We start from the raw sequence: 13,459 nt of genomic DNA, 5'->3' as shown, positions 1-13,459 counted from the left end.
TTTAAAACAGTAAAAAAGCAACAACAAAAAATGAATAATAGTTGCAGTGCAGTTTAAGAAATAGGAGAAGGAGCTGAGGGTCTCGGCAGACCTGCAGCTTTCAGGGACTTTGTTCCAGATATGTGGAGCAGAAAAGCTGAATGCTGCTTCTCCATGTTTAGTTCTGACTCTTGAAACAGAAAGTAGACCCGTCCCAGACGACCAAACGGATAAATTCATATATGTTCAAGGCTAATCTAACCATGACATGCCCACGCGTAAATTGGTCGTGTTGTTGGTTGCTGTAATGGTTCCTCCTGCTGGCCACAGAGGTTATAAGCATGGCTCAAGCTGTCTGGTATGTCTCTCCATTCTCTCTTTGTGTTACCTCTGCTGCAGAAACTCAGGCCATGAAAGCACAGAGGAGGAGTTTCATTCTAAAAGAGACAGATACCAACGTGAATCGCCGAAAGCCTAATATTTGCTTTAGCTGACCTTTAGAATGCATTGATTCTGGATTCTGCTTTTGTCCCCATCACTTCCAATTGATCACTGTAGGAAGGAAAGACTTCACAGCCGATATGGACCGAGCTCAATAATCCTTTCAATGTACACAATGCCAGGAAAAGATGGACATGAATCAATGCTAGCCTTTATCTTTTAAAGCTCTTCTCACTGTGTTTCCTCCAGCTGAGAATAATACTGCTCTTATATTCGTTAAATATGGATTAGGGAATATATTTTGGTAGTTGCAACAGCAGTCAAGTCAATTTCAGCTCAGAATTGTATCAAAGGTGTTTTGTTTTCTGTACAATATACCTTCAATTTGGATTCAGAAGGACATGACCTGGTTGGCCACTAAATTCTTTTTTCTGTAGTTCAATTTACATATAGACCTATAATATTGCATCCCACAGTTAGTTTAGGAGATCCATTTAACAACTTCTTATTGTTTTGATGCATTAGCAAAAGCAGGCCAACAAACTTTATCAGCAACTAGGTCTCATATTAACATGTTACTTGAATCAGACTGGATTAAAGAATAACTAGACTAGTGGTTCTCAACCTTTTTTCAGTGCTGTACCCCTGTGAAATAGTTTTTCAGCCAAGTACCCCCTAAGCCAGTGGTCCCCAAACTAAAGCCCGCTAACTAAGGCCCCCTGAACAATACCAGAGACGCACTATGATTTTTGTTCAGTCTGGCCAAGCAAATCCTAGACTAGCCCCTGTCAAATAGAACAGAATAATGGCAAAAAGGTTAGGTAAGAGAAAAATTGATTCAGAATGCAGGATATTTAACCTGCAGTGGTCAAACGATAATTATTTTGTTCAATGCAAAGAAAAGGCTGTTTGTTTATTTCACAAATAGTGTTATTTATTTCCTGACTTTTTTATGTGAAGATCTCAGAGAGGGGAATTTGGTTATTATTTATTTCATAAATAGTGTTATTATTTATTTCATAAATAGTGTTATTTATTTCCTGACTTTTTTTTCTGTGAAGATCCCGGAAAGGGTTATTAATATTTGGTTATGTGTGGCTTTATGGAAAACAATAAATGTTTACATTTAGGCAACCCGGCGATCGTCACACTGTTTCTGTTACAAACTGACCCCGGCCCCCATCAGAGAAGGGAAAAGTTATGTGGCCCTCACAGGAAAAGGTTTGGGGACCCCTAAGCAGTGCAGAGCATTTTTGGTTGAAAAAACAATATAATACACAGAGCTGTGCCATCAGTGTCTGATTTAATATATAATATATACAATTCAGTTTAAGAACACACACTTATATTATTTAATATTTATTAAATTACTATTATTAATAAAGGATTTTTGAATTTATGTTAAATTTACCTGGGGTACTAGTACCCCCATTTGGGAACCACTGAACTGGACCATAAAGAGCATTGCATCCTGTGTTTTAAGGTCACCTCCTCTCCAGCTCTGGCTCTCCTGCAGGTATAGCAGTGTGCGTCATGCTGTTACATGATTAAACCACTAGGTGGAGTGAGTTATGCTCGCAGATTCAACGTGAACTTTGGCTCTCCAGTCCACCTGGAATGTGGGCCAAACGCGGATCTCAAGGTGCAGTCATGTGACTCCAGATGGCCGAATGAGACCCAACAGGGCTGGAAATGGTTTTGCTGAAAGTCATTCAACAAGTTTTGAGATCTGAAACGAGTCGACTCGAGTTGGCGGAAGTCAGTCCTGCCTGGTTTCACCTCGCGACGGGTTGTTTTGGGAAGTTGTTTAGTGAGCAGTAGTCTGCAGGAGGATGAAAGTGTGTTATCCGCTGGCCAGCCCTGCTTCACCTGTTCGTGGTGAGATCGAGACGAATGCGGGCACCGATGGAAGACTCCAATGACGGGAACCCGCAGCAGACAGCCGGAGAGGAGGCGAGCTCAGCGGGTAGTCACCAATCAGGTGTCCGCGTCCAGAGGAGAGGAGCAGCCGCCAGCTCTCCGGCTCTGTCCGGGACACGGCTCACCTTACCCGGGGTCATGGACGCCGAGGGGAGGGTCGACGAGTCACGGCTGAGGATGCACATATTCAAAAACGGTAGATCTATCTATCTATCTATCTATCTATCTATCTATCTATCTATCTATCTATCTATCTATCTAGAAAGTGAATTTCCTAAATATGTATATTAGTATTTATAGAGCGTGACTTTACATATAAATATTACAATACAAACTTTATGCAATAACTGTTTGCATCCAACTTCTGTCCAGCTCATGATTCTGAGGTTACAACAGGTTAAACTGGATTATTTAATAATCCCATAACATTTTTGCTAATCGTGTGAAATTTATGTTTGAAAGATTATTTGCAAATATCTATATTAATATTGTATGATATGACATGGAACTTCCTTGGATGCAGTTGTTTAATAATATATATGGTTTTTCACCCTGAACACTAAGGCCTAAAATAATTCTGAACAAAATATAAAATATACAAATAAAAGATTATAATCAACATGTGGCTTCAGTGTATAAAATACAAAATAAAAGTCTTCTCATGCAGTATTGTGCTGCTGCAGTAAATTCGTCAACAGGAATTCTTATGATCAGATGTGTTTAGAAGCATCCGTGAGCGTTCAAAGAGGAGAGGAAGTGAGGCTTTGCTCCAAGACATCAGCTGAGCTACACTTGAACCATTGTCTCCAGTCTAACATTGCATTGCACATCTGACCCCCTCCAGCAAAGAACCCCAGTGTGACTTCCGAGATAAAGCCACAGATATACCATTTAGACGGTTGGTATGATTTCTAAGAAGCAGAATAAAATCACATGACTGAAACATTAATAGAAGTGGGGGAAGCTGATAAATGAGGATCTTAAAATATGTGAAAGCAGCCCCTAAACACAGTCCTTAGACTGCCAGTCTACTACTCCTGGCATTATCCAGGCACAGGACGATGAACATCGACACATGAGAGCTCTCGCTGGGGTAAAACATCACTTTGAATCTATCATCCATGAGCAAGAATGTGGAAACTCGCCCCCCTTTCTTCTTTTTCCTTTTGACCTTTATCCACATTCCATCTGCAAAACATGGAAACCAAAGATTAAAGAACCTGCAGAGTGAAACATTACATAAGACATCTGAAATCCAGATGAAAGCAGGGTAAAGTTCATACAAATTTGGATCAGATTCCCTCTTTTCACAGATGAAAAGCTGTAATTATTGCATGTGATTCCCTCAGGGTTGGTTTTGGTCTGGTGGCGCTTTGGTTTGATGACTCAAAATGACCTTTTGGATTGAAAACACTAGTGAGTCAGTTCTATTGACCACTGTAAATAATCAAAAAGGTTTTCTATCCCTGTCCAGGTGGTGTGTGTCCCTCTGAGCGGGGTCTGGCGTGGCGCTTCTTGTTTGGGATGTACCCGTGCAGCTCGACAGCTTTAGAGCGCTCTCTGCTGCAGGAGCAGATGTTGGTACGTTTCCGGGTCATGAAGAGAAAGTGGCAGCAGTTCCTTCCTTCGGCCGTGCGGATGCACCTCAACGGCACTGACGGTAAAAGCTCAAACACGCATCGCAATGAAGAGTCATGCGGCTCCCGAGTGTGTCAACCTTTCATTCTTGTTTTTTTCTCTTTCCCTGCACTACTTTTTATTCTGTTCAAACACATATGACCGACCACATGATCCTGTCTTCATTTCAGCTGAGTTGGTGGCAGCAGTCGGGTACTTTGACCAGAGGCAGGCACTGGCCCAGCAACAGACCCAGGACCAGTCTGATGAGGTCAGGGACCGACTGGCTTTCTTGGAGCTTCAGTCACAGGTTAGATTAATGAAATATGTGGTAGTATAATTGTAATCTTTATATTTCAATGTTGTGTTTTTATTTTATATGTACGCAGTTTTCTATTCAATACACCTCTGCATCTGCAGTTCCATTACATATGTTTACTTTGTCTTTGTTTGATAGAAGTGATTACGCGTTTAAAGGGTGAGGACTGAAGTGTATTTAGGGAAATTCCACAACAGGATATAATTTACTGGTTCAAGTACAAGTCACTTCTGTCTGGGAAGTGTGTGCTCTTAGGAACAACTGCTAGTTGTGTGCATGCAGATAGCGATACTTCACACGCAGCTTCAACAGAGTGCACTGACACAAGTTTATAATACTATTCCCATTTCTAATGCCAGGACCAGACTAAATGTGTTCAAATGCATGGAGTCCACTACAGCGCTCCACGCAGAGATCACAATCAACATATTTGTGTCAACGTTTACTTCCTGTTACCAGATATTGTTTGAGCGAGTCACGTTTGACCGAAAGGAGCTGAGGGAAGCCACACGGATCATCGACAAAGATGTGGCCAGGACGAACAGAGACCTGAGCTACTATCAGTGAGTGATTGTCAGCCGTGTCTGTGAGTCAACAGATAGTGTGTTGGATGTGATTGCTGACCCTTGACATGAATGTGGGAATTAGCATCCAGACCTTTTAGTTTTAAGCAGCTAAAAGGGATCATCGCCTTTCTGCTCACCTCCGTTGACCTGGAAAGGAGAACAAAAAAGCAAATAGCCAACTGTTATATATTGTTGTAAGACTGGAATGCCAATACATCACTTTTTAATAATGATGAAAAACAAGGAATCCTGTGGATCTTATTGCACAGCAGCGATACACAGGTCGTACATGCTTTATTTTGTCCTGGGTAAATCTTGAATTTGTAGGCACACAAATAGCATTTAATAGGCTATCAGCATTTTCTACCATTTTAACTTTTAGACTTTTATTCAAATATTATTAATTTTAGTGAGCTGTAAGTTGTTTCTGATTTGAGATAAACACTGGGGAACGTAAAAATACCTCATTTAATTTACTAGCTTCCAAGATACCTTGTCTCTTTTGTTTCAAAAGCTTGAACATTTGCATCACTTATAGTATTAGTATTATTATTATATTCTTTTTGGAAAAGGATTCCTAAGTTTATGGTTATTTGTCTTATAAATGTGAGGGAGCAACTATCGTCATTTACTATGTTTCTGTGGATTATTTCCATAACTACCAAGACCAACTCGACTCTATGTAGTGCACATGAAATAAGATTCTGCAGTGTTCAACTAATTCTGCTCACTTCTGTTTCTGCAGGGGTGAAGGTTCAGCCAACCTGTTGGTTTTGAGAGATATCCTCATCACTTATGCTGCTTTTCATCCAGGTAATCGGCAAGAATGAGCCCCCTCTCAGGATTATTAACACTGACGAGGTCAGGCAGCATTAGAGGCTGTGTGTTGCCCTGTTAAAGACAATAACTATTGGTTGTGTGTGCATCATTTCTCTCGATTGTTAATCCAGAGGTCAGTTATGCCCAAGGAATGAATGACCTATGCAGCCGGTTCCTGGAGGTTCTCAACTCCGCGGTTGACGCTTATTGGAGTTTCTCTTGCTACATGGAGAAGTTCTCCAAGGACTTCAGGGCTGATGGTCTGCACAGGAAAATAGGTCAGATAACCAACAAGAACTGCAACTTAATGTATACAAAATGCGATGTTTCCCAGATATACATGTTGTAAAATGAGATTTCTTCCTGAATGTAATTGCAAAAAAATTTGCGCCCTCTAGTGGTAAAACAAATAATTCCAGTACATACAATCAACTGTCCCATTATATGTAAATGTTGTGTGTTTAGACTGAGACAGAGTGTACAGATTCCTGAAAGTCTTTATTTTTCAAATCAGTAGAGGTGTGTGACTAAATCACGCATTCAGACAACAACAAAATCTAAAATATGAACAAAATCCTAAAATAAATGGGCCAAAATTAGACAAAAATGCATTAGAAATACAATAAAACCCACCCAAATATTTTATTATGAACAAATTGTACTGATTGACTACAGATTCCACTGCAAGAAAGTACAGTCTATGGCTTTAGATTCTGCAGTCGAAGCTTATGAAAGAGTTTTGTTTGCTCTCTTTTAGAGTTGGAGGCCGCCCTGTTGAAGGAGCTGGACCCTCCACTTTATGCTCATTTGGTCACAGACCGCATGGAGAGCTTCACCTTCTGCCACAGGTATGTGGACACAGATCTTTGCTACCATTCTCTATTTGTATTCTCTTATGTCTGACTATGGGTTTATATGTGTTATTGTTTCACATGCACATTTCTTTTGTGCGTCCTTTAAGGTGGCTGCTGCTGGGTTTCCAGAGGGAGTTTGAACACAGTGACGCATTACGTTTGTTCGAGATCCTGAGTTGTGACCACCTGGAGCTTATCTCCCAGCAAGTAGACCGAGCACGTTATCAGGAAAGGCTGGCACAAAAATGCAGCACAGGTGAAACAAAGAACTGAAGTTGGAAGGATAAACAAGGTTGAATATGGAGGGATAGTTGCCTCTACTTTAATGCTCCGATGTGTCTCTGCAGAGGACAATTCCGAGTCGGAGCTGCAGGCCATCAACACTGACTTCACCTTTGAGCTCTTCATCTGTGCCGCCATCCTGTTAGAAAACAGAGAGTCTTTGCTACGTTGCCGTGATGAAGTACAACTTATCCAGTTTACTAGCAGGTTTGTCTGTATGCTAAGACGTATAAATCTCATCACATACAAATGCATTGCGTTTTTGTTAATGGATGTGTTGGTTAAACTTTGCCTTTTTGTGCAGCCTTCAGGGAACTCTGGAACTGAACAGCACGCTAAAGAAAGCAGAGCGCCATTTGTACAACTACTGCAAGCGCTGCGCTTGGGACTATATGAATGTTTGCTGTAAAACGGACGAGAGCAAAGAAGAGAACTTTCTTTATCAACTCCGTAGTTTACTTGTTTTAAAGTAAAAGCTACTATTTAAATACCTGATGTCAAAGTCTCTGATGAAACTGTAATTTATAACCGGGGGACATAAAATCCCTATTTAGAGTTTTGATTGTTTTCATTTGTGAGGGAAACACACTGATGGCTGCTTATTTTATTGGATCCGTTACTGCTGTTTATTATTAATGTACAGTATTTATTGTATGACAGTTGACCCACACCAACTGTGAGTTATTTTGGTTGCTCTCCTTAACTGCCATGATATCTTAGTAGGCGATTGGAATCACGCTTCAGAGGACTTGTATTCCGGATTATGTAATATTCAACTCCAAGAAGAAAACAACTACTAACAGGCGTGTGTGAAAACTAAAATCTGGCGTGTCGCAACATGTGGTGTTTGTAACAAACTGCAGTTATATCTAGTGCCAGATGGTCTCTGTGTCAGAGAGGCCTATGTAACAAGAATAGACGTCCAGTTTTTGAGCTCTGGCAGAGGAACCGTGTCGTAAGGAGAAGGGAAATGACTGCACTGCTGTCTTATAAACTGAGAATGAAACATGTACAGTATATATGTAACCAAAAATGTATACCTCAATAAAACTGCTGACGATTGTTTACTATATGTGTTTGCAATATCCACGTTTAGTTTACTTATTTACCTTAGTAAGTTAGAATTAACTTAGATAACTTATAATTGTAATTCATGCTCTGAATAAAAAATCTCTTTATAGATCAACTGGGATTTAAAACTGTATAGGAAAGCAGAAACATACAAAAGTATGTGACTGTTTACAACCACAGTTATTATATTCATCGATACGGGGTCGGGGTATATATTGTAGTTTAGTCCATGTGGATGGACTACATTTATTATCATACATGCATTAATACAAAGCGATTTTAAAATGTTGACACACAGCAGCAGAGCAGGGTGTAGTGTATTGCTCATGGACATTTTATTAAGGGAGTGTAAAGCAGAGAAGCGGGGGATCAAACCTCCAACACTGCGCTCATCCTCAGCCACAGAGAACCATCTATTTCAGGTTCTAAAATGCAAATAGTTTTAACTTCTGGCTTCATAATCAAACATCTGTTTAGGCACATTGATTGCATGACTCCAGAGGTTTATGGCTATCCATATATTTTGTTATAATGATTAAAAAGTATTTTGAAAATGTACTGATACATTTTTTATTTTATTTTAGTTAATTATTCCTGCTCAACTGGCAGAGGGCTACAGAGGTAACAACATCACGCTTTCTTTCAAGGAAACCCATTAAATGAGCTGACACATGGGCCTAGAACTTTCCTTGGTGGAGTCACCTGACACCCAGATGGGCTCTCCCTGCACGCACAGCGCTCTATATACACTGGGAAGCAGAGACACTCGTCCTTTTAGTTCGCCGGCCAGGATAGGGAAAGGAGTAGACAAGATAAGACAAGATAAAATAGAACTTTATTAATCCGAAGGAAATTCATGTGCCAGAGTTTCATTCAAGATTCAGGAGAATCTTGAAAGTCAGGAGAGTTGTGTGCGAGGGGAGAACTCAGTAAACTCTCAAATCTTGAACATCTGACAGCACAAGGTAACCCCTTAAGTAGCATTGCACTCAGCCTGGCTTCATAGTCCGTCTTGCTTGCTGCTTTGAAAGCCGAATGTGGTGCCAACGAGAGGTATTCCCAAATAAGTGAGGCTTGCATGGCTTTTGTCAAACAGCAGCATGACAAGCTGAAGCAGAATCTGTAAGAAGAACCACACAGTTGAGTGAGTGTCCATTAAAAAAATCTTTTTGGATTATTTGTTTCCATTTCCCAACAGTGTCAGTGGGTCTTCAGGGTTGCTGCAACCAAATAAAGCTGAATAGCATTAACTATACCAAAATCTAATATAAACCGCCTCCATGTGTGCATCACTTTGACACAGTGCTGTTGTGTTCATGTTCCAAAATATATGTTTTGTACTGCACATGAGGACTTTTAGAATTGGGCGTATGGCAGGCAGTGAAGCAACAGTTAGTCGGAATTTCGCATGTCAGCATTTTCTGCTTACACAACTGAATAACAAGTGATAATTCAATAGTCTGAAATAGTTGAAGCCGTTCTGGGACATTATAGGGAACAGGGTTCAACTGTCACCCTGTAAGCATGCAGAGCAAAGACGGTTCATCTAAAGATCTGTAAACTTAAATAAGGCACCTTTGTTCTTGTGATTTGGTGGAATATTAATGTGCAATATGTGCTTGTGTTTTTCTCTGCCTCTAAAAAAAATGAATTTCCTGTCTGCTGAACGGTGGAAACAGACTTTTGTTGAGTTTTTCACAAATCAAACACCAGTTACTGCACTTTTAGAAAGCGGTGGTTCTTTCTGTTTTAATAGGAACCAGTCTTGCCCACTAGTCACTGATAAATGATCTGTTCATTTTTAGCCACCTTCCATTCATTGCCATACGCTGATGCTTATTATAGAAATGGCAAGTAAGCTATTTGGAGCCAGCTGTCGGAACATAGACACACTGATCACTATTCCAGGAGCAGTACATCACATTTCACTGTTGCTGAGGGAGGAGCGGAGCGAGAAACTGTGTGGAGAGAGAATTAAAGGCCAGTGTGACATCCACCAATCGTTTGGTCTCAAGAGTCAGGAGGTGGTTTAGCCATAGATGCTCTCCCACCACTCCACCCACTGAGCCTCATGTGGCCTTGCACCTTGCACGGACTTATGTAACAGGGCCAGGCATATACACCCACATGTGTGCACATAGTATACAGGTGTGTACACATTGCTTTATTAATACTGCAAGGAAACACAAGTCCAAGTACAAAACAGTTAAGATCAAAACTGTATTCAGGGCTGCAATTAAAAACACATTCATTTCTTCTTGCTTTGTTTTTGTAAGATGTCTAAAGGACCAGCGGTAGGCATTGATCTGGGAACCACATATTCCTGTGTGGGCATCTTCCAGCATGGCAAAGTGGAAATCATTGCCAATGACCAAGGAAACAGGACAACGCCCAGCTATGTGGCCTTCACAGACACCGAGAGACTGATTGGAGATGCTGCCAAGAACCAGGTGGCCATGAACCCGGCCAACACTGTATTTGGTGAGGACTGCGACACCCAAAAGGCAACAGGCTCAGAAACAGTGATCCAAAATAACACGTGACTGACCAGTGTCTTGTTTTTTTTATTATCCTAAATCTCCTTTAGATGCGAAGCGTCTGATTGGTCGTAAGTTTGACGATCCTGTGGTGCAGTCAGACATGAAGTACTGGCCCTTCAAGGTTGTGAATGACTCAACCAAACCCAAGGTGGAGGTTGAATACAAGGGTGAAATAAAGACCTTTTACCCTGAGGAAGTGTCCTCGATGGTCCTCACCAAGATGAAGGAGATATCTGAGGCTTATCTCGGCAAGGTAGATGACAATAAGAGTACAATCCTATATCCTATAAGGTAGTTTGCGTTTTACAAAGGTGGCAGTGACAAACTGCAACTTAGGATCTATACCTGTTACACTTAACTTGAATCTCAAATGCAAGACCTCAGAATCATAGCAAGCGCTTCCCTCTGCCTCAAAACACATTGTGAGAAAAAGTATTGTTCATGTTTGCAACGTGGCGACAGATTGTAAAAAGTAGAATAGTTTGAACACGCACATTATTAACTCAAGGCCGTACTGTCTTTCCAGCCTGTCAACAATGCAGTTGTCACAGTTCCTGCTTACTTCAATGACTCCCAGCGTCAAGCCACCAAAGATGCTGGAGTCATCGCTGGGCTTAATGTGCTGCGCATCATCAATGAGCCCACTGCTGCAGCCATTGCTTATGGCCTGGACAAAAAGGTAACTTACAAACAAGATGCACACCGTAACATCTTTCATGCTCCTATTAGTCATTCTTACCATTTCTTTTAGGTTGGCGGTGAACGCAACGTCCTTATCTTTGACCTCGGAGGTGGTACATTTGATGTGTCAATCCTGACTATTGAGGATGGCATCTTTGAGGTCAAGTCCACAGCCGGGGACACTCACTTGGGGGGTGAAGACTTTGACAACCGCATGGTTAACCACTTCATAGCCGAGTTCAAGCGCAAGTTCAAAAAAGAAATCAACACCAACAAGCGAGCTGTGCGTCGTCTACGCACAGCCTGCGAGCGTGCCAAGCGCACCCTCTCCAGCAGCACCCAGGCCAGCATTGAGATCGATTCCCTCTACGAAGGAGTCGATTTCTACACTTCTATCACCAGAGCCCGTTTCGAAGAGCTCAATGCAGACCTGTTCCGTGGGACCCTCGAGCCTGTGGAGAAGGCCCTGAGGGATGGCAAGATGGACAAGGCCCAGATCCATGACATTGTCCTGGTGGGCGGCTCCACGCGCATCCCCAAGATTCAAAAGCTGCTGCAGGACTTATTCAATGGCCGCGACCTGAATAAGAGCATCAACCCTGATGAGGCGGTAGCTTATGGTGCAGGTGGGTATTTCTACAGCATTTTCTGGTATATATTCCGATTTCAGTATAAAAGCCGTTGTTCAAATATGATTAGATGGTTTATATTTAAGCGTTATTGTTGTTATGGTATTAGCTTCACAATTGTTCAACTATTTACAGCTGTGCAGGCAGCCATCTTGGCTGGTGATAAGTCTGAGAATGTACAGGACCTGCTCCTGCTGGATGTCACGCCCCTGTCCCTGGGAATTGAAACCGCTGGAGGAGTAATGACTGTCCTTATCAAAAGGAACACCACGATTCCCACCAAGCAAACCCAGACCTTTACCACCTATTCAGAGAACCAACCTGGTGTGCTTATTCAGGTAGTTCTAGACAAATAACAGTTTGCTTTTCATTGCTCTCCCAGTGTATTACAATTACTTCTAAAAGTGGATGTTAATGCAAAAAAAATCTGAGTTGAGTAACTCTTTTCAGGTTTATGAAGGTGAGAGAGCCATGACCAAGGACAACAACCTGCTGGGCAAGTTTGAGCTGACTGGTATTCCACCTGCTCCCAGAGGTGTCCCTCAGATTGAGGTGACCTTTGACATTGATGCCAATGGCATCCTCAATGTGTCTGCAGTGGACAAAAGCACTGGAAAGGAGAACAAGATCACCATCACTAATGATAAAGGTAGAGAACCATATGAAATATATATTAAATCAGAAGCTGATGTAGCACGGCTGGAGGATAGCTACACGTGAACAAAGAGAACAAATAAATATTGCACAGATGGTACACAGCTTTGTATTTCATTTATTTCATAGGGCGGTTGAGCAAGGAGGACATTGAGCAGATGGTGCAGGAGGCGGAGCAGTTCAGGGCTGAAGACGAGATCCAGAAAGAAAAGGTCACAGCCAAGAACTCCCTCGAATCTCTGGCCTTCAACATGAAGAGCACAGTGGAGGACGAGAAGCTCCAAGACAAGATCAGCCCTGAGGACAAAAAGTCCATCGTAGACAAGTGCAACGAAGTCATTGCCTGGCTGGACAGGAACCAGGTAAACACACTGTTGACTGTACTATAAGTCTTGATGAGCGACAAGGTTCGTCTTTTGCTCACATTGTGAAAGCAGAGCGGAGTCCTCAATCATGTAAACAGTGTGAAGCAAACCCCCTATATGTTTCTTTCACATCATGTTCATGGAATAGATAACCACAATGCATAACAACCCATCACGTTTCTGTGACAATGAAACATTTGTGCTTTCTGTTGCAGACAGCAGAGAAGGAAGAGTACGATCACCAGCAGAAGGAACTGGAGAAGGTGTGCAACCCCGTCATCTCCAACTTATACCAGGGGGGTATGCCAGGAGGGATGCCAGGAGGGATGCCAGGAGGGATGCCCGGTGGTTTCTCTGGTGGAGCTGGAGGCGGCTCCTCCTCCGGCCCAACTATCGAGGAAGTCGACTGAAGACTATGCTGACAGTGTCTTTATCTCAGATCCCAACATACACTTACTGCCTCTAAGATATTTACTTTGCCAGAATACACATCCAATGGAAATTAGATCACAGGCTTATTTTGATTTAGATTCTTGCTATCATGTTTGTTCATAAACTTAACAATGCTAAGCAACTAAATGTGGCAGGCATTTAAAATATTCAGTCACATAAGACATACTCAGAGGCTGTGTGTTCTCTTCATTATTCACCAGTGATGATTTGCATGAAGTATTTAAACAATTGAATCAATAAAGATCACCAATGGGATGCTAGTTGGCATA

The 13,459-nt window shown here is 41.8% G+C and overlaps 2 protein-coding genes across 2 annotated transcripts; both read left to right on the top strand.

The window, feature by feature from the left end:
• Positions 1-6,468: 6,468 nt before the first annotated feature.
• LOC306745024 (uncharacterized protein) lies at positions 6,469-7,818 on the top strand. The gene is made up of 4 exons (XM_079227750.1): positions 6,469-6,509; positions 6,623-6,771; positions 6,863-7,004; positions 7,102-7,818. Exons 1-4 carry the CDS (start codon positions 6,484-6,486, stop codon positions 7,268-7,270), a joined length of 486 nt encoding a protein of 161 aa, XP_079083876.1. The 5' UTR covers positions 6,469-6,483; the 3' UTR covers positions 7,271-7,818.
• Positions 7,819-8,657: 839 nt separating this feature from the next.
• hsc70 (heat shock cognate 70) lies at positions 8,658-13,280 on the top strand. Its single transcript, XM_079227210.1, has 9 exons — positions 8,658-8,833; positions 10,145-10,349; positions 10,456-10,661; positions 10,935-11,087; positions 11,160-11,715; positions 11,854-12,056; positions 12,169-12,367; positions 12,502-12,734; positions 12,953-13,280. The coding sequence occupies exons 2-9, from the start codon at positions 10,145-10,147 to the stop codon at positions 13,145-13,147; spliced, it is 1,950 nt and encodes a 649-aa protein (XP_079083336.1). The 5' UTR covers positions 8,658-8,833; the 3' UTR covers positions 13,148-13,280.
• The last annotated feature ends 179 nt before the right edge of the window (positions 13,281-13,459 follow it).

This window comes from Taurulus bubalis, assembly GCF_910589615.1.
Source record: "Taurulus bubalis genome assembly, chromosome: 12".
Taxonomy (NCBI): Eukaryota; Metazoa; Chordata; class Actinopteri; order Perciformes; family Cottidae; genus Taurulus; species Taurulus bubalis.
The sequence above is the reverse complement of the archived record's forward strand: the minus strand, read 5'-3'. Positions and strand labels throughout refer to the sequence as shown.

Coding starts and splice junctions, on each gene's coding strand:
- LOC306745024 (XM_079227750.1), top strand. CDS start 6,484: ATGGAGAGCTTCACCTTCTGCCACAG. Junction 6,510..6,622: donor AGCTTCACCTTCTGCCACAG/GTATGTGGACAC, acceptor GCGTCCTTTAAG/GTGGCTGCTGCTGGGTTTCC. Junction 7,005..7,101: donor CTTATCCAGTTTACTAGCAG/GTTTGTCTGTAT, acceptor CTTTTTGTGCAG/CCTTCAGGGAACTCTGGAAC.
- hsc70 (XM_079227210.1), top strand. CDS start 10,145: ATGTCTAAAGGACCAGCGGTAGGCATTGATCTGGGAACCACATATTCC. Junction 10,662..10,934: donor CTGAGGCTTATCTCGGCAAG/GTAGATGACAAT, acceptor CTGTCTTTCCAG/CCTGTCAACAATGCAGTTGT. Junction 12,735..12,952: donor CCTGGCTGGACAGGAACCAG/GTAAACACACTG, acceptor TTTCTGTTGCAG/ACAGCAGAGAAGGAAGAGTA.